Source organism: Motacilla alba, chromosome 1 (assembly GCF_015832195.1).
Source record: "Motacilla alba alba isolate MOTALB_02 chromosome 1, Motacilla_alba_V1.0_pri, whole genome shotgun sequence".
Classification (NCBI taxonomy): Eukaryota; Metazoa; Chordata; class Aves; order Passeriformes; family Motacillidae; genus Motacilla; species Motacilla alba.
The window spans coordinates 54,687,003-54,706,588 of record NC_052016.1 but is presented as its reverse complement, the minus strand read 5'-3'; the positions used below and the strand labels follow the sequence as shown (position 1 = coordinate 54,706,588).

The 19,586-nt window shown below is 44.5% G+C and overlaps 1 protein-coding gene across 5 annotated transcripts in view; it reads left to right on the top strand.

Annotated features, from left to right (window-relative positions):
• ATP8A2 (ATPase phospholipid transporting 8A2) overlaps positions 1-12,557 on the top strand; it is a 313,238-nt gene extending 300,681 nt beyond the window's left edge. For all 5 annotated transcript variants that reach the window (XR_005258169.1, XM_038147367.1, XM_038147375.1 and 2 more), the window contains one exon: positions 6,224-12,557. Coding sequence is in view for 4 of the 5 variants with exons in the window: in XM_038147367.1 (XP_038003295.1) it covers positions 6,224-6,321 (98 nt within the window). In the remaining variant the exon portion in view is untranslated. The remainder of the gene's footprint in view (positions 1-6,223) is intronic.
• The last annotated feature ends 7,029 nt before the right edge of the window (positions 12,558-19,586 follow it).

Genomic DNA, 19,586 nt, shown 5'->3' with positions numbered 1-19,586 from the left:
ACTGTTAAGGGATGTAGGGTCTTTGGCAATCAATCCCACTATGTCTGGGAAGAGAGGCCAGTGAGCAGAGCAGCCCTGTGGACCGCATTTCTGCAAGGATTTAATCCTTTGTATAAAGGAGCCAGGGATGCTGATAGCAACATGGCTTTGGGCATGCAAACACGTTCTTTGAGGAGATTCCAAAAGCAATGATTGGCAGAAGAAATCCATAAAATGCACAAATAAATAGCTGTTAAGATAATCTGCTGTGCAGACTTAACCACAATCTGAAACCTGTGAAGCAGTGCAGAAAGGAGCTATACAAGGAGGTAACTAGTCAGACTTCATATGTGCTTTTAGCCTCAAAGAACACATCATCAGGTTGTTAGTAGGTGAACAGCTATTGGGAAAGAAAAATGAGATCGAAATAAGCCCTAATTTGGATAACCAGCTTCCCTATAAATGCAAATCATTAAGTGCTAAATGAGTCAGGCCAGTCAGGACAGGTTACAATCAGCAATCTGTTTTTCACGTGAACATAAATTTTGACTGTGAAGCTGTTAGGATTGAAAGATGATTTTTGTGATGTGTCCATGACTTCTGTCATCTCTTGTCAAATGTTATTTTCCAGTATTGCATAGCTGCTATATGTACAAGGCCATGCAAAATCCAGGGAACATATGAGCTGTTTTCACAACCCTAAATTGTACAACTGTTTACTAAATGCTAGAAATCTTCAAAGCAAAGAGTTGATGAATGGGGCAGTAGCCTTGACATGCTGGGCCAGTATCTTAAATCACACCCTACAAGCACTCTGTTTGAAGTCTTGAACTGTTCATATGTTTCCACCAGGCCCTAAATTCCCAGGCTGTGAAGACCAAAAATTGCTTTTGTGACTTCAACTCAGAATCTGTTGCTTACATATAAAGCAGGAAAATGGTTTGTTTAGTTAGAGCTGACAAAAGCTTAAGCAAATGGATTGCCTTGGTCCCAGCAAGGAATGAAAGTGGGATTAAATTTCCTAGCACAGATTGTAAAGATGCAGTACTGGATTGGAAATTACTTTATTTTTGACAACAACCATTTCCAAATGTTTTGGGAGGAAGCAAGGCCTAAACAGCTTTGTTTCCAGTCACATGGAAAGGAAAAAAATCTCACAGGGAGTTTCTGGGCTACTACTAGTGGTCAATGGTGCAAAGAGCTGACTGAGGTAAGGCTACATGGCCCTGTACAAGAGACAGAAGCTCACTCTGTATGTTTCCTTGGCTCTCTGTTGGTGAGCCAGCCCTTCTCCAAAATCATTAGCACAGCACAAGACCTTAAGGCATGATGTATGGCTGGGGTGCTCCCATACAGCACCAGGCTCTTGTGGGTCCAGCCTCCAAAGTGGGCAACAGAGACACACAGCCAGTGCCATGGAAGTGCCATATGGGAGTGACAGCCAGGATTAGTCTCTCAAACATCTTCTCTCATGAAAGAAACCGGCTCAGAGTGGCTGCCTTGGAGAGTAGCCCTGTCCATTTGGAAGGGTATGTCCTTAAAGTAAAACCTTCATGGCTGTTTTTCTTGCTCTTTGTTTTTGTGTTCCTGAATTGTGTAGACCTGCCAGAAGCATGAAAGAAATCTGTACTGGCTGGCTGTACTGTCAAAGACCACGTGGTTCCTTTCTACCAATACAACTTCTGGGATGTTTATGAAAACTTTAAAAAAAAAAAGGGAAGCGCGAAGCTCCTGACTTTAGTGGAAGAGTTGCATATGGTTGTCAAGCCAAGGTGCTAAAATAAAACCACCTCAGTGCAATCTTGCGGGCAGTGCTGACAACACTGCTCCCCAGGCTGTGCTCACCTCCTGGTGAGGTGCCTGGTGAAATTGGCCATTCCCTCTTGCCATCTGCTTTCTGAAACTTTCAAGAAAGAGCAGGAAATGCTACTAGGTTCCTCCCAGATGTGTCTTTGGACCCTTCCCTTTAGCTTGCTGTGTGGCCCTCCCTTGAGGGAAGGAGCAATAATGATTTCCAAAAATTCTCCCTCAGAGGGTTTGCTGATGGTGAGGTTTTCCCCAGGTCTCCATCCAGGTTCTTGTCTTTTTTACTGCTGTGACTTTGTGAAAGCAGCACCTCCTGTAGACAAACTCTGTAGATAGAAAAGATGGCTCTTGACCTGCCCTTTCCTCCTGCGTGACTGACCTGTATCACCTGTGCCCCCAGAGGATGGGAAGGGTTCCCTCTATCCATAAGAAAAGTTCCACAGCATCCTTCTAGGGTGGTTTCCCTCCTGTAATGCCCCTGCTAGTGTTCAGTTACCATTTGTCCCAATATGCTCTTTAAAAATAGATCTGAGTCTGCTCCCATTAAGCACGGCTCCCCCTAAAACGCCAATGGCCATGCCTGAGTGAGGATTACTGCACTTGGCCCAGGCTTCCTATGCTAGCAAAGAAAATCCTTCTTCCTTTGACAGAATATGGTGATTTCATAGAGTAAATCTGAATGCAGAGCATATGGTTTGCACCTTATTAATCAGTGGAGAAAAAGCACCTGTCATCTGAGGTTCGTTTCACAGTATGGGGGCTGACAAATAATAAATAATAATAATGTGTTCATGCTGAGGGCTCTAATCCCACCATTTATTCTCCACTAGCAGACACCTTCTTCCTTTCACTTTTCTGCTAGTGCATTTTTATTTGAAAAACAACCGGGGAGCTACTTGAGATGCTTTTTAAATTCTTTTTCCTCTTATCTTGCTTGTGTTTGAAATGTAATATACATTCTGTATTTTTTCCAAGCTACATGTTTGTTGACTGTTGTGTGGCATTACAATCTTTTAATACCGATTTTGGGAAAAGAAATAGGAATAATTGGTTTAGAATTTGATGCTGTGGCATCTGACTCTTATTTTCTACTTGCAAATACAGTAAGCTGGTATCTGAGACTAAAGAGATGGGACCATTTGTCAGGAATTTCTCTTGGGTCCTTAAGAAAACACAGGCATGATTTATCAGAAGATAAATTATTTACTTCGATAAGCATTAGTCAATATTTTAGGCAGCTTTCCCTTTCCCAGGTTAAATAGAAGATGGTTGCTGAGTCAAAGCTGAGTTAGCATTCACTTTTTAACTGGTTAATGTGAACTGTGGCATCACAGCAAATCTCTTTAAAAACTCTGCAGAACCAAATGTTTCACCTGAGACGGAATTTGGCTGGTCAAGTGATACCACTATGTTGATTTTCATTATGTCAGAGAGAGTTTTGCTATCCAAGAAGCAATATTTCCTAAAAGAGATTTAAAAAAAAAAAATAAAAGGTCTCTCACATCTCCCCAATCCCCTAAAAGTTATAGTGGATTTGAATCCGGGCATTTTTCTCCAAAGGCAAACAAAAGGATGCATTTTATACTTTGGACTGTACTAAACCATGATACCACTGCAGTATGAACTAGTGGAATGCTGCAGCAGGTGAGGGTTCTGATGGGCTGCCAGTGACAACTGCCCTCTTGCTGGCTGGCCTAAACAAATCCTGAGGCAGACAATTTGGGTGTATCAGAGGAGAGTGCAAGGAGCAGAAGGCCTCTAAAATAAATCCCTGAAGTGACTAAAACTGTAAGCAGTCCTTCCATGAAGAGGTCTTCTGGAAACAAAAGAGCCCTCTGGACACTTTCTGGTCCTGGTCTTGGAAGCTGTTGCCACGAGAGTGCTGTTGAGCTTGCACAATGTTGCTGTCTGTGTTGGAGGCACAACCATTGAGATGATAGCTGTAGTCCAGCGTTGCACAGACCAGAACAGCCATTGCAGTGAACAGAAAAAGAGTGTGTTAAATTAGAGAGCTAATGGGAGACTGGATTCAGATCTACTCATAGAATATCAAAGCTTTAAGAAAACCCAACAGGATGCTTTTAAAATTCAGTAGATTGTCTGATAATATCTGGTACCAGTGAAACCTTAGATTTGATGAGAATGTGAATCTCTTCTTGACAAATGAGCCCCACTGACAGATATTCTGAAGTGCCCCTTTCCTGCATTAACAGAAAGTCTCAGAGTATAAAGGTCCTTCCTTCTGTGAGGGTGAGTGGGTTGTGCCCAGAAAGCCCCAAAGAAATGTGCTCTTTCTTTGGGCTGCTGCAGGACAGCTGAACAATAAGGGCCTTGTTCCCAAGGCAGGCTCATAGGTGTGGTTTTAAAACTGGAGTTGGGGGAAAAGTTCAAACTTCCGGAAAGTTCCTTAGTAACTGACAGATGGAAACTTTCATTGTTTTTGGATGGGGTCGGGAAGGAGTGGAAACGTAGAGCTGCTTGAGGAGTGGGGATGGGACTCAAGCATTTGCAGCCTGTTGATTCTACAAGGCACAGTCAGCTGCCTAAACAGCTTGAAGTTCAATTTTAATTGTAATGTGAATAGAAAAATGTAATATGAACTCATCTTCCTGTATAGAGATCTACAGGAAAAGTCTTAAATGAGCTGCCAAATGTTGAGCTTCGGCTGAGAAGCTTGGGGGTCACAGCCTTTCCCATGACATCCGCACAAAACCCTTGTTGCTGGTAGTCCAGGATGGATGAGGGACATGAACATGTAAGGATACTCCTGGTATTCTTAATCACAGATCATCTTAGCCTGAAATTTCTTGCTGTATTAAGGTGTTTCCTATTGGTGTGAGAGTGGTGAACACCCTTTGACTGAATATTGCATTGGCGTTGCTGAGTGGTTGGGCTGTCTGGCTGTCTGCAGCCCTGTGCCAGCACTGGGAATAAGCAGGTCATGGGCAGATGACACCCAGGACTGACTTGTGTGGTCAGTACTGGATTTGCAGTAGTTATGGCAGTTGAAGACTCCACTATGCTGGATGATCTCATGGATAAGTAAACATGGCAAAGCCACCTCGATGCAAATCAGGTAATGGGACATGGGCTTCAGTCTTCTAGGGCTTAAGCTTCTGGTCTTTGACCAAGTTGACTTATCCATGGAGAATTTAGCCAAAAAAGCTAACAGGATGCTGGCCCTTCATATGGAACAAACCCACTGGAGGTGTTTGTTTAGGTGTGAATCTACTCTTTTTTAAATGAAAGCCTGTTTTGTACATCGTACTTCCTTTGCAATGATCCAGTATGGATATACTTTTTTCCAAAAGGTTGTTTGCACTTCGTGAATGTATTCTGTGAAACTTCAGCTACAGGCAGGAAAAACGAACTTGTGCCTCTGTAGCAGTATGTATATTGGCTTGGAACAGCTCAGGGAAAATGAAATGGGATGCTGGGGTGATTGGTATGTAATCAAATCAAGGTTCCTGCTGTCCTGCAATCACTTCCATGAGGGATATGTGACTGGAGCAATGTATTTCTGTTTGAATCCCCTCCACTTACTGGCAAAGATTTCCTGCTGTGCTTGTAACTTTGGGTGTCAAAAAATCTCTTGTCCTTTGCTGTAGTTTTCTATTCAGAATTTTCTGTGAGGCCATGTCTGCAAGTCTGTCTGCTGTTTCATCATGTTGGCCCATTAGGTATTTGTGACTGTTCTACCAGCATTGTGGTGTTCTGCAGATGCTATCAAAAAATGTCACTTGCCTGTCCACAGTACTTTAAAAGAAATCAGGCATGTGGTTATTTTCATCTGAGTAGTTTCTAGGGAGACCACAGGATTGTGCTAGCTAGCAAGATGAACAAAGTAGACACCTCCAGAATGTGTGTTTCCTCTATGCAAAATATAAGTGACTGGCTGAGAGAATCAAGTTTCATGATGTCATTCATCAGATTCCATTTGTAAAATTATTTTTAAAAAAATCCTGAGGGGAGTTAAGAAGAAGATGTGAGAAAAATCTGATTGTGGGCTAGACATACCCACCTTTCTCCAGAGAAACTGCTGGTATCAAGCAGACTTCAGAGGAGTCAAACTGAAATGCAAATCTCTACTACTCTGTTAAGTCTTTAGAGAAGCTCTGCCACTATGGGAGTACTATGGGAGTGTGTTCAAATCAATCTGTAGCTTATTAGGTTAACTCAGAGGGCATTGGTGACTGTGTGCACTGTCCTGGCCTGGGGAAGGGACCAGAGGGACAGAGCAGGCAGCAGACACCCTTTCTGTGCCACATGGGCAATGCAGTGCGTGGCTCTAAGCATCAGAAGCACAGCACAGAAATTAAGATTGCTGTAGTCTCAATCACATAACTTCAGTGATGCCTAAAACTGTTTTTAAAAGTGGTCTGTGCTCTTGAGCTCAACTCCAGTGACTGATTTCTTTTTTCTTCTTCTGTTTTTTCAGATGGGTATGCATTTTCTCAAGAAGAACACGGTGTTGTTTCCCAGTCGCAAGTCGTTCGATCCTACGATACAACCAAAAGGAGAACAGAAATAGAATAAATTATTCTTTACTTGATGGGTGGTGGGAATAATGGGATTTGGATCAATTCATCCACTGTTAACACATTCATGACTAGATTTGGCGGCAGCAGCCAAAACACCAGAGAACTCATTTCTGTGGCCTTAGCCAACAAGTTCCTGTATTCTCCCTGCAAACCTTGAGTGCATATTGTGGGGGGGAAATCATTGTTTGACTTCAGTTGCGAAGCTCTGCCTAAAGTTTTGTTTATGTTGTTATGAAGCATTTGAATGTGCTATGTGAGGTGTGAAATTAAAAACAATGTTTTGCCACTATTTAAAACATCAGCATAAGGTTGTTCTGGGGGAAAAGTAGAAAATTTATGTTCCATGAGAAATCAGCCTTTGCTTAATTGGAACGGGGGGCTGAGGGTTCCTGTTTTGTTACACACAGACCTAGTGCACACAACTGCATGCAGACTTTACTCCTTCTTGTATTCACTGTTAATTAATTTGGCTGAAATTTTCAACAGACCATTTGGTGTAAAATTTTTGATTCCACACAGTTTGTAGCTAAAAATGCTTATTTGCCTTCTTATGACAGAATTAACACAAGATAGCAATCAATTATTTAGACTATTTCTTGCCCTCTTACAGGATTTATTAGGGTTCTATCTTAGCTTTCTGAAACCCAAATAATAGCTTACTCACACAGCCAGGATGTGAAAGTCAGAGCTTGGCAGAGTAGCTGTCTTGAGTGCATGACATTGTACACCAAGATGAACTCAACCAGGTGCCTCCTCATAACGCTTTATGATGTATTTGGATGTGCACTTCAAGTGTAGCCTGGGACTTCCCTCCATGACCCCACTCCCAGTTTTATAGTAGAACAAAACAGTGAGAATTTCAATTTAAATGTACCATCTTGTCAGATATGTTGATAAGATGTACATCTGCATAGGAGGCTGATAGTGTAACCCTAAAGAAGCCTTCCCCATGCCAGGTAAGAGGTTTGCAGAGGAGGGCAGGAAGGGATTACACATGTGCATGCACACACATGGATACACACAGAGCTGGCCATTGTGAAGAGAAGACCTGCTGTTTGTTTGTTCAGCCAAACCAGTCCCTCTTCTAGATCTGATCCATCAACAGGCTTCCCAAAACACTCAGCCCCGTGAGCCCTGGAAGGAATGCTGGCTCCATGGCCTTGCTGTGCCACTGGGACAGGCGTGCTGCTGCATAGATTGGGATTTTGAAGAAAAAAAAAAAAAAAGGCAAAAACTGGGGCATAAGTTAAAGCTGAAAGAGCTCTTAGAAAGCTTATGCTGTCCTCCAGACAAATTCTATTAATTTTTGTCGCCAAGCCATGTTTCTGAACAGTATAAAGTAAATACTGCTGTGTTTAAGCCAGGCTTCATGGTTAATCTATATACTACATCTGTGTATTTAAAAAGTTGGCGTTGTTTTTTGCCCTATTGACCATCATCCAGAATTTTTTATTGATTTAAATATATCCAAAAGCAATCTGAATATGAATGTTTATGTTTAGCAAAGGAGAGGAAAGCTCCAGCCTGGCCTACTGGTTTAATCTTCCTTAAGGGTTGCAAGTAAATGCCAGCGCTCAAGTGCTATAATTCAATTTCCAGTGCCACCTCAGAAGTTCAGAGTCCCCTTCTGTTTTAGAAAAGGCAAATTTTGCTCCTGCAGCAGCAGTCAGGATTGCACTTGGATTAGGCTGATGGCACAGAGGGAAAAGTCATCACCTTCTTTTTGCCGTGCTAATGAGACAATTATGCAATAAGGAAAACGTGCAAATAATTTTGCCATAGGCATGAATGTCAAAGGGCCATGTGTGGATGTATGTATTTTCTGGGAGAGGAATTTTGTACAAATACTAGTGCTGAGAATAAATAAGGAGAGAGTAAACCTGATCCCAGGAGTTTTAAAATCTTAATGCTGATATAACCTGTTAAACACTTCCTTTTATTTAGAAACCAAATCTGTTTAGGAAATGTGTGGTGTAAGCCTCTCCTCAGAACCACTAATTGTTTCTTCCTTTTGTAAAAACACAAGGAAAATTAACTTCCCACCAAGGCAAAATGAGATCAGCTTAGTCTTTGTACTCTAAGCTACACACCAAACATTGGCATGTAAACAATTTGGAGGCTTTTCATGAGGCTGCAGAAAAAAAACTTTTAAAAGCCTTTGGATAATGAAGAATGGCAAGTCAAGTAAATGTGTTAAGCAGAGAATAGAAGGGATCCTGGAGTTTTTTCTGTTCTTAACTTAGGGCAACAAAATTTTGCAGAACGTAATGAAAGATGCTGGGGAGGAGCAGCTGTCATCTGATGTGATTAATTTTATTAGTGCAGACTATGGGCTCTATCATTTTGACCTCCCTGTAAATTGAGGTCAGTGTGTGTCACAAACAAAAACCCTCCCTAGAGTCAATGGTGGTTTAGACTGAGGTACGTGTGTTGGTTGTCAGCTCAATGGGAATTGCACATGGGATTTGTCACAGGGCTATACAGTATGTGACACTGGGGCTAGTGGGTCAGACTTTATCATCACTGTATGGCCTTAATCTCTAGCTGAGTTAATTCTGTAGAACCCACCCAGGTCAAGACCTGGCATTCTTCTTGTTCTTTGGAGTCATTACAGGAATTAATGTATTGTAATGTGCCGCAGACTGGGTGTTGGAGTTGCTTGTCTTGATGAGCAATGATGAGGTGCAATCGGGTGCTGTGTTAGCAGAAGGAGAATGACAGCTGCTCTGCATCAACAGAATTCCTTGTTCATTAGGGCAAATGCACGGAGCAGTAACAGCAGCCTTTGAAAGTGCTGTGTGAAAATGTTATCAACTAGACAGGGTATCGGAGCAGAAGGAATGGGGGATTTCTGCGTGACTGTCCAGACTTAACTACTGAGCCTGGATCAGAAAAGGCCTCCCTGAGCAACTCTCTGCACTGACCAAAGGGAGATGGGTTTGGATATTCAGATGGAAGCGGTGATTTTCCTGAATTACATTTGGCTCTGGTTGCTGCTTTTTATAACACCATAATCGCAGCTTGCATAGAAGCTGCTGCTCCTTTAATGATTGCCTAGTAGCAATTTAAAGCTGGCGAGTGGGAGCCTGAGCTGCTCTGAGCACTGCTGAGGAGTCTGTTGACATTTTCTTTTCCTTGACAGGGCTTCAGGTCTTGCTGTAGGGAGCTAGAATGGGAAGTCAGTAATAACTTGTCAAGGAGAAAGAGCAAATAACCAATAAAAGTATCTGGGTCAAACTAAGCTGCTAATATACATAAAAATGTGTGTAGAGTTAACAGGAACTATATGGGCTGTAAATTAAGATAACGGTCAAGCCTCACTAATCTGCCGTTTACTAGACTACACACCCCTTAGTGCATGGCCAAAACTGTGCAGTCTCTTCCCCTACCTCAGCCAGCAGCTCATAGCAGATGCTGCAGGGAAGTCTCTGTTACCAAGATTATATTATTTTTTTATGGCATGTACTGGAGTGTGTTCACTGGGAGACAGTCATGATAATAAAGTTGTAAATAAAGCAGATAAAGCTTTATTTCTGTGAATATGTGAAATGTGGGGACGTGGCCACACAGGGTGCAACTTGGCCTTCTGTGGACAACCCAAGAGCCCGAGAGGTGCACAGTCCTTACACTGTCCCTGTCCTGCAGGCTTAGTTTGCCCTTTTGGGCTAACTCACTAAATCTTCTCTTTTCACATTGCCTCCAGTCATCAGTGAAGACTAGTGATACTCTATTTACATTCTCCCTTGGTTTTATAACTAATGACTTAATTTAATCTTTAAATGCTCAGAGGAGTGTACAGCTCAGGTTTGAAGCAGAGTAGGCATTGAGTGGGTGCTTGGCCCTGAGAAGCACCTTGGGTTTATCTGATTTCTCATTAGTGTAAAGAACTGAGGGTATTTTACCTTTATTTTGAATCATCACACAGTATCAATGCCTTAAACTTCAATCAGGTTGCACGGGAGCTCTTTGTGTCCTGTTGAGTCTAACAAGAAGTGGTGATGGTATGAAAGCCCTGAGGGGTTGGAGAGGAGAATTTGGCTGTGTCTATGCTATACCTGGAATATCTGGGTAGCAGACTGCTTCTAAAATGTGACACTGACAATGCATGTTCCTGAGCCTCCAGACAGTTGGACCCCTTCTGTCCTGTTAGGAAGGATTCTTGCACTCACCTCTTCCCAGTATCCTATAGACACCCAAGAGAGGCTTCACTACCTTTCAGCATCTGTGACCAGAGCTGTGTGTCCGGAGAAGGCCACAGGATAGGTCAGTACAATAGATGACAACAAAACAAATCCATATGGGTACTTTTTCCATATGTAGCAGTAAGATTAATGGAGGCTTTGAGCTTTGTTGGCAAATGAAAACCAGAAAGTGCCCTGCACTGCTTGGTCACACAAGTGAATCCCAAAGGTGATCGCTTCTCAATGACCTGCAGGAAACCTAGACAGCCTGAGTTTATCTGGCCAGGAATGTGCTTTTGGATGGGCTGTCTGGAGAGGTGAAGGGACTGGGAAACAAAATAGATCGGCCGAGACAGTGCTGCTGTTAGAGGTTAGTGAGGGGAGGGATTCCTCAGGCATCCATGAAGAGCTGTGGTAAAGCTGATTTCTTTTGGGTTCCTTCCTGTGGCTCTGGGAAGGGAGCAGAGCTGAGTTGAGAATTTGTGAAGCACTGTTACCTCCTGAAGCTGAGTTTTTCTGGTACCAAGCTGAGTCCTGGACTTAGAATGAATCCCTGACAGAAGTGTTCCCTGCTTAGCATGCTTTGGCTCTAGCGGGTTGTTTCCTGGGTTATGAAGATTGCTGAATTGTTTACTGGTTCCTGTTTGCCTCATGGATTCACCAGAACTGAGCACTGGATTTATTTCAGTCCTGGCTGACACTCCATCATGGAGAGTTAGTGGGGCTTCTGCTTAGGTGTTGCTCCTGGGCAGGTTCTTCTCCCTCAGGCCAGTGCCAGGGGCTCTTTAATCTGGGCACCTGGATCTCTTTGTGATAGTGTGTGAAGCCATGGGGTTGTTTCATTTGGGTTCATGGCCTGCTCATGTGTGGTGTGGACAGAAGGTAAAGTGGCTGAGTACTGGTGTTTATCCAAAGCCTTCCTTTATGTATGAAGAAGGTGAGATAATTTCTCCTGAAGTCTGCCAAAGAGGTCCATTCTCCTTCAACCTCTTTGTAGCTAATAAAGAGAAACAGAAGTTGGTAAATGACAAACTCTGTTTGGGCAATCCCAGCTCTGGGCAATCACTCAGAAGTCTAACAATGAAGAAAAGTGTTAATATATTGCCAAACTGTCACTGTGCATAGCTGGAAGGTCAGCACCCTTGTAATTATGGAGCAACGAAGCCAAGGGAAAAAGCCAACATTAACAGAAAGACATGATTGTTTTAAATTCTAACTACCTTACTGGGTGGTTTTCCTGTGAAGATGTTCCAGATGTCGTTTTGGCATAAATTAATCAATTTCAAAACATCTGCTGGGTTTCTTAGAAAACATGGAGTTTACCAGACAGTGCTTATGCTCTCCTCTGCCCTTCTGGTTGATAAATTGATTCAGAAGGGGAATGAGGGTACTCGCTGTTCTTACCATCAAGAGTTTGTAGACTGGAAAGTTGCTCAAAGTTGTTGCTCAACTATTTTTTTTTTAAAGGGCTCCAGTTATAAGGTAGTGAGGCAGCCAAGCCCTCTGGGACTGTGTACATGTGTGTGCTGGAAGAGTTGCCTGACTTGAAAACCTCCCCCTGTCCCTCCTCCTGCCCCCAAAGTGCAGCCCATTGCACTGGGAGATCAAATATTCAGCGTCTTGAGTGACAGGATCTTTAACAGCATCTTTTTCATCAGCGAGCCAAGCCATGTGCCCGCTTGTCTGTCATATCTGTACTCGAATTGCTTAAATATTGTTTCAGATGGGGACATTTTAATCTGGATATGCAGAGAGGAATGATGCTGTGGGGGGATGTTTAATTGGCTCCCAGCAGAGCAGCAGTGGTGTGTGGGTTTTTTCCTCTAGAAGTGTTACCATTTTCAGGTCCTATTAATGTCCTCTGGTAGTTTAAATACAGCATTGCATTACAGTGGAGTTTGTTTCCCTCTCAGACTGAATACAAATGAAGGTCATTTACTTGTATTTTTAGAAGGTTCAGAAAACTTAGACAATTTGTAGCTTTGAACAGCATTGTTGACTGTTGTATGTCTGCACAAAAATATTTCCAATAAACCTTTTATTAAAGCAATCCAGCAGACCGAGGCTTGTTTGTTTTATCCCCCCACAAGCTTTGCAGCAAGAATTCAGTGTTAAATACGTTTGAGATTTAGTCTGCAAAGCTGTTGAATGGATTATTTTTATTTGTTCATGGCCTTTTGGGTGTGTTTTAAGGGCCTGCTTGTTAGAGCAAGGCTTGAGTTCCTTTAATAGGTCTCAAATCAGGCCCCAAATGCCAGGCTAATATGGCAAAATAAGAATGGTACTGATGAGCTCACAGCAGATACTGGTGTTTGAATAGTGTCTTCAGGGGGAAAACTATCTTTTTATATAAGGTAGATGGAGAGAGATTCTTCTACAAATGATACACTTCATCTCACTAAGTCTCCACCAAAATAAAGCTTGCAAGTTTTTGTCCCAATTAAGTCACGTAGACACAGCACGGGAAAATTAAGCCCTAAAAACCCTCTCTTGTCTCCTTACTTACAGCTAAATTTGCAATTTTAACACTGGGCCTTCAGGCTCCTGAGTCTGAGAGAGAGCATGGTCTGATGGTGCAGCGAGATGTGAGGCGAGACCATGGCAGCCGCTTTCCTCCAGAGCACAGGGACAGGCTCTCTCCTGCTTCTGCCTGCTCAGGAATGTCACATCTCTCTGCTGATGGTGCTCAGCTGACGCCGCCGAGCTCGCTTGTGTTCCCAGACTTGGAGAAGTGACTCTGGAGCTCCCTGGCCTCGAGCAAGAGTGGCAGCAGGAAGCACCACACAAGGCTCTCGTGTCCCTGGTAGCACTTCATCCATACGCACCAGGGGACACCTGGCACCGACTCAGGAATGGGACTCGAGTTATGGCTGAAGTTAAATTTGCAGAAAAGGTTGGCCTTACTTGATTTTTGGTGACCATGGGGAACATGGACTGTCAGATCCCAATAGAAAATGGAAGCATATGAGCTTTAAAAAGAGATCCCTTTGTCCAAATATTAATAGATGCTGGAATTAAACTGATTTTATCAGAAAAAAGTGCATATTCATGTATAATTTGGGTAAAATTTTTCCCCCTTAGGGTGCTATAACTTGAGGAATAGGATTTTCCTAATAGATGGCCGACAGAACCAATTTTAAAAGCGTAGAGAGACTTTTTTATAACAAATTATTTCTGGACTTTTTTTTTAAATTATGGAACAGAAAGAAGGTGTAAGCCATATCTCCCCTCTTCCCTTAACAAGTCATTTCTTGACTACATTTCAAAACATTTTTATCCCAAAAGCCAGACCAGTATCTGCTTTTCCTTTGCAGGGAAATTAAAAGAGAGTGATGAACATGAACAAAACAGGGATACTCCTGTTTTGCTGGAGTAAATGCCTGCTCCTTCCCTGGGCCTCCATAGCTGCAGCCCAGCCTGCAAGCATGTAGCAGCAGGAACTGTGCTGTTTGTAAAAGCTTCTCACACATCTGGGCAATCAATTATGCCAAAGTAAAATTGATGATAAACTTAAATAAGCCTTATTCAGTTGGTGGTGGGAGAATTGGATGCTCAGCCAACTGCTCCCTGCACTGTCGTCTCTTGTACAGTGCACTAAAAGGGAAATTATTCTCAGAATTGTTAAACATAATGGATTGCTGCTTAAACCCCTTATTAGATATATTAGTTGACTAATCACCTCAGAGACTTTCCCTCTAACAGTCTGACAGGCAGGGCTGTGAGAGAGCCTAGTGCTCGTGTCCCAGAGCCAAATATTTGGAGCAGCTGCTAAGTCTGTTGACGGCAGTCTTTGGTGCCTCATAGCAGAACAAAGAAGAATCAAAGTCCCTAAACCTGTAGATTAATGCTCAAGTCTGAAATGGGAGCATTAAAAAATAAAAGTGTAACTGAGAAAGGTCCGGCTGAGGAATGTTAAGCAAGAAGATTTCAGAAACATAATCCCTTTTAGTGAGTGCTGCTGTGGCAGTACCTAGTGACCAGCCCTCCCTCCAGCACAGCCCCGTGCCTCTTTGACTTCCCTCGGCATTTGGGGTGCAGGGAGTCCTCAGAAACCTGGAAGGAGCAGTGAGTTCCCTCCTCAGCAGAAATACAGGACTGCAGAGAAACAAGGCTTTAAAAATACCTGAAAGACACGGCTGGTTTTTGGCTGTCCATGCTGAGCAAGGAGCTCAAGGGTAGATGAGGAGTGGGCTGTGTCCCAGGCAAGGGAATGGTGAACAGTGCTGGTGAGACCTTGCTGCAGTGGCCATGCCCAGCCAGGACATTCGCCACGAGGAAGCTTGATGGGAGGGAGCTCATGTTGCATTTTTCTTGCAAGAAAATGTGACTCTTTAAGGATGGTGGGGTGATGGTCAAAGAGGTGGTCATGGTTCCCCTCTGTACTTCCCTTGGTGTTTGGTGCTGTCCCTGTGAGGATGTCATGTCAGAGTGGTGAGGGCACTGAGCTTCCTGGGTCACACAAAGCAGACCTCAAGTGAAGTAGCTGCAGCCTTTCAGGGCAGATTGGCACTTAAATCCTGCAGTGGTGAGCCTGGGAGCCTCAGCTCTCACAGCCACCTTGTCTGATGCCTCAGCTGGCACTGGCTTACAGCCTCATCAAAAATGTGCAGCACAGCTGTCACAGTAAGCCAAGACTGCTTTGTTGGTCCTGTGGAGCTGCTGGTACTTGCTGGTATCCAGTACAGGCAGCAGGAGCACCCCCCAGTCCCTCAGGAGAAAAAGAGCCGAGGAAAGGGATTCTGGGCTGGGTTTGTATGTTGTGCTGGGTTTGTAACTGTGCTGGTCGATCTCCTTCCTTTCTCCACACTGTGGAAGGACCTGCCTGTAAGCTCCTGAATACATGCCTTAGTGCATGAAAAACCACAGTGTGGTCCTAGTGCCTGCTCATTTGGATGTGCCAGGTATCAGAGCTTGAGTTGCTTACCCCTCTCATACCTGCAAACTAAATCCTGTGCAATGACTGTGTATTTGCCCATCCACAGTGAGGGGGCTTCAGATTTTAAACTGAGAGCCCGATTCTGACTGCACAGTAAATCTACAGCAGTTGCTTTTGGTTTGCAGCAATGTAAATTAAGAATCATTTTTCCCCCCATAATCAGATATTTACAATCATGCATAGACTGTCTGATTGTGTGAAGTCAATAGGATTCTGTCTCTCAAAAGCAAATATTGAGGGAATTAGCGGCTGCATAAGCCAATATTTACCATTTGGGTACTGAATCATAGCAGACACTGCTCAACACACCAACATCCTCATCTTGTCCTGCAACAAGTCAGACCTGCCCCGGTGCCAGCATCTGCAGCACCAGCGAGCTCTGGGAAGTTTGTGGCCCAGCTAAGCTGGGCTCTGCACCCAGCAGAATCAAACACTCTGCCACATTGTCCCCATGAGCTTTCAAAGCTCTTCCTAAATCTGATGGAAGGAAACCTAAGTACCCCACCCCTGGAAGTGCTCAAGGCCAGGCTGGATGGGACACTGAGAAACCTGGTCTAGTGGAAGGTGTCCCTCCTGCAGGGGATTAGAACTAGACAATCTTTAAGGTCCCCTTCAATCCAGCCAATTTTTTATAATCCTGTGAAGCTGCTCAATATCTTGGAAGGGAGACAGAGAAGTATTTTTATTTTATTGCTGCATTATTACTGTTTTACAGTATTTTTATTTTATTGCTGCATTATTACTGTTTTCTGGCATGATGCTCACTTGCCCTGGTTTAATAGCATTGATGGGATTCAAAGTAGTGCCTTCTTGCTTTATTTTTTTTCAAATTAACATGGAGAGGCAAACCAGGGTGGGCCATGCTCTGAGCTGGTTCAGCACTAAACATGAGGAAGGCTTGATGGAAAGCAACTTACCTGTTGAATTAAACATTTTTCAGCTTGATGTATCACTGTTTGCCTTGATTCTGCTGGAGGTTTTCTGAAGGACTGATAACAGCCAATAAGAGCCTATTTACTTGAAAGTAAAGGATTATCATGTTTAGGAGAAGGATGTTATTGCTATTCTTTCTTGAATGTTTGAAATCTCTTTTTGCTATTATAAGCCTAAGCGGTGTCTCTGCAACAGCCTGTGATGGCAGACAAGATTTCAAGGTTTCAGGTGAGTTTTCTTTTTTATTTCCTGATGTGTTATGGACAATGCAAACAGAAAGCAATGTGTGTCCTTGGTGAGCTGGATGTGCCTGGTGCAGAAAGAGAATGCTTTGAGTTGTTACCTGCATGGCCTCATCTCATCAGAAATAGCCACTGAAATTGATTAATATTAAAAATGAACTCAACTAACTTTCTTTTGACAAAGACAGCAGCCAGTACAATGCTGGAGGCACTTGGAATCTGAGAGCTGTGACTCATGTTACACTCCTGAGAGGCTTGTCTCCCCTCTTCTAATGAAAATCAGGGAGTAAGAGGATACTTGGCCTCTTGCACACCTAGCAACTTTTCAGCCATGCCTAGTGGAATGTTTGCTGCCTTGCTCTCGCTATTTGGAAGATGTCACCTCTGATGTTAAGTGGGAAGGTATTTTCCAAATGAAGCTGTGCCTCTGCCCACGAACTAGATGCCCCAGATGTTCCCATCCAGCACAGCTGCCCCCACAAGAGGTCTGGCTCAGCAGGGACAAGCAGGAGATGGAAATGATACGAGGGCCAGGGAAAATGTTGCAAACAAGCCAGCATGGAGAAGCTGGAGAAGGTGAGAGGTGCAGGGTCACTAGCCAGGTGAAAAAAGCCTGGGGTCAGGTCAGTGTGCTGGGATTTTCCAGGTAAAAAGGACAAATTAGGACAGCATTTCTGTGGGCGAATCACAAAACCAGTAAGTGTTGGCACAGGAAGGGGGATCTCTGCAGCAGGGGGAGAAAATCCATCCCTGTGCCAGGGCTGTAGTGGCTTCCCAGGGATGGGCGGGGGGAAGCTGTGTCCGGGACTGGGTGTCCCCTAGGAGATGGAGGAATTGGCATGACCCAGGGTGCTGAGACAAGACATCACCTGTGCCACCCTTGCCTCCAGGGCTTGCTGCAGACAGGCCAGCACTATAAAGTGTTTGGTGCCGAGCAGCCACACCACAGTGTTGGCTCACCTTAGGCGTTCTCACTGGAGCCCACAGTGGTGTTTTGTGGCAGATGGCCCAGCACTATGGGCATGTCCCCGTTGCTGAGGCACAAAAGGCTGTTATAGCACCAGGACCGGTGTTATCTGGCCATTTGGGCTGCACAGAAATACTGTCACAAGGATTAAATGCTCTCCTATGGGACAGGGGACACTGTGAGCCGCCAGGGTGGTCAGGGTCTCATGGAATTGGCTCCACTCAGTGTAGAAGGGGAAGGGGAGAAAGGATGGCACAGGCCTATGTGATTTGTTCAGTCCATTTGCAAGTGATCCTGAGCGGAAAAATGTTTCAAACCCCACTGAGGATAGAGAAATATTACAAAGGGACCTACTGAGAAGCAGGAAATATGAGGAGGAAACAATAAAATGAGATTCAGCTTGGAAAAATAGAAGGGAATACATGTGGGGAATATTTAATAATAACTTTAGTGGGAGGAAAAGAGTAGAAAAGCAGAAAATCTGGAGGGAGAAGAGCTCCAGAAAGACTAAAAGTGAGCAGCAAATGAGACATTTTGCAAGGGAGGTGCTGAGGTTAATGTGCTGAGTTGAGACCTGCTCCCTGGCTTCCTCCCCTTGGGCATCGTGGGCCACACGTGAGCACTGGCCCCAAATTGCACCAACCTCCACTGTCCCCTGATGACCGTGGCACAGCTGGTGGCAGCTGTACAGGGCCACACAAGCCCCTGCTAAGCGGCTCTGTCCCCTGACATGCCCAGCTCAGAGGGGAGAATTCCAGAGCGTTTCCCCACGTGTGTGGTGGGGATCCTGTCACTGGCAATGGTTTCCTGCTCTTCTCTGCGTGGCTCAGTGGTTTGGGCACAGGATTGCCTACAGCCACCTCGGGGCACCGCCGTGCCCACAGGTCCCCTTGTGAGGACACCACCAGCCTGGTGGTGTGTGCTCAGGGCCAACCAGCACCAGCCCAGCCTGTGGGGGGCTTGCCAGCTTTTCCCCACCCTCACCACTGCTTGCTGTGCACACCAACTCCAGCACGGCACGAAAAGAAAACATCTGCCAAGGGCAAAGCAACTCCGCAGACAAAAATACAAGAAAAAGCTTTAACACAAATTGTTGGCCTCCCCTGCTGCGCAGTACTCGTCACCTCGGCACATCTGCTCTGAGCCATGGCTGACCCCCTCCTTCCCTGCCAGCTTTCTGCTTCCAGCCTTGCTACCTCATCTCCCCCAAACACCAGGAAGCTGTGGCATTTTGGAATGTACTATGTAGAGCCTGACCAAGGTGATGTTTTTCCCGGACTGTTCTTCCCTACTTTTTTGAGTCATTAACATGCAGATCCAACCATCAGCCAATTTCCTCTCCTTGCCCTTTAGGCTCCTCCAGCCACCCACCTGCCCACAGAATGCAATGCCAGAATCTCCAGGAAAGCAGAGTGGCCTCGTCCCAGACTAAGCTATGCCCCCTGGCACAATGGGGCTTTGGTTCTGGTCTCACTTCTGAGCATGGAGTTTGCTCTAGCAAGAAGGATCCCCATGCAGAAGACAGTGGGGACAGCACAGCCACTTACTGGAAGTTATACACTCAAAATGCTCAGCTGGTAACTGTGAATCCAACTGAAACCAAAATTCTCAGAAAATGCCATTTGCTGCAGAGTATTTGGCATTCTTTGAAAAGAGGGAGCTCGATAAGCCCACAGGCTCCAGTCCATCCTGCTCCCACTGCTGCTCCCCAGCCACCTGAGAGGTGAGGGATCCCCAACTCAGCAGATGCTCAGATGCCCTCTCCCTGCACCCCTTCTCCCCTAACACATCCCCTCAGAACATGCCCCACTGCAGCACGCTGTTCAGACATATAAGTTGTTGGGTCTGCTGTTATTCTTTAAAAACACAGCAAAAAGTTCAAACTTTTGGTTTTGCCAGTCTGGAGAGGGGGGCTGGTCAGATCTTCTTTTGGAGACACAGGAAAGCAAAGCATTAACTAAAAAAATAAAAAACCCTATGACAAAGCAAACAAAACCAAAG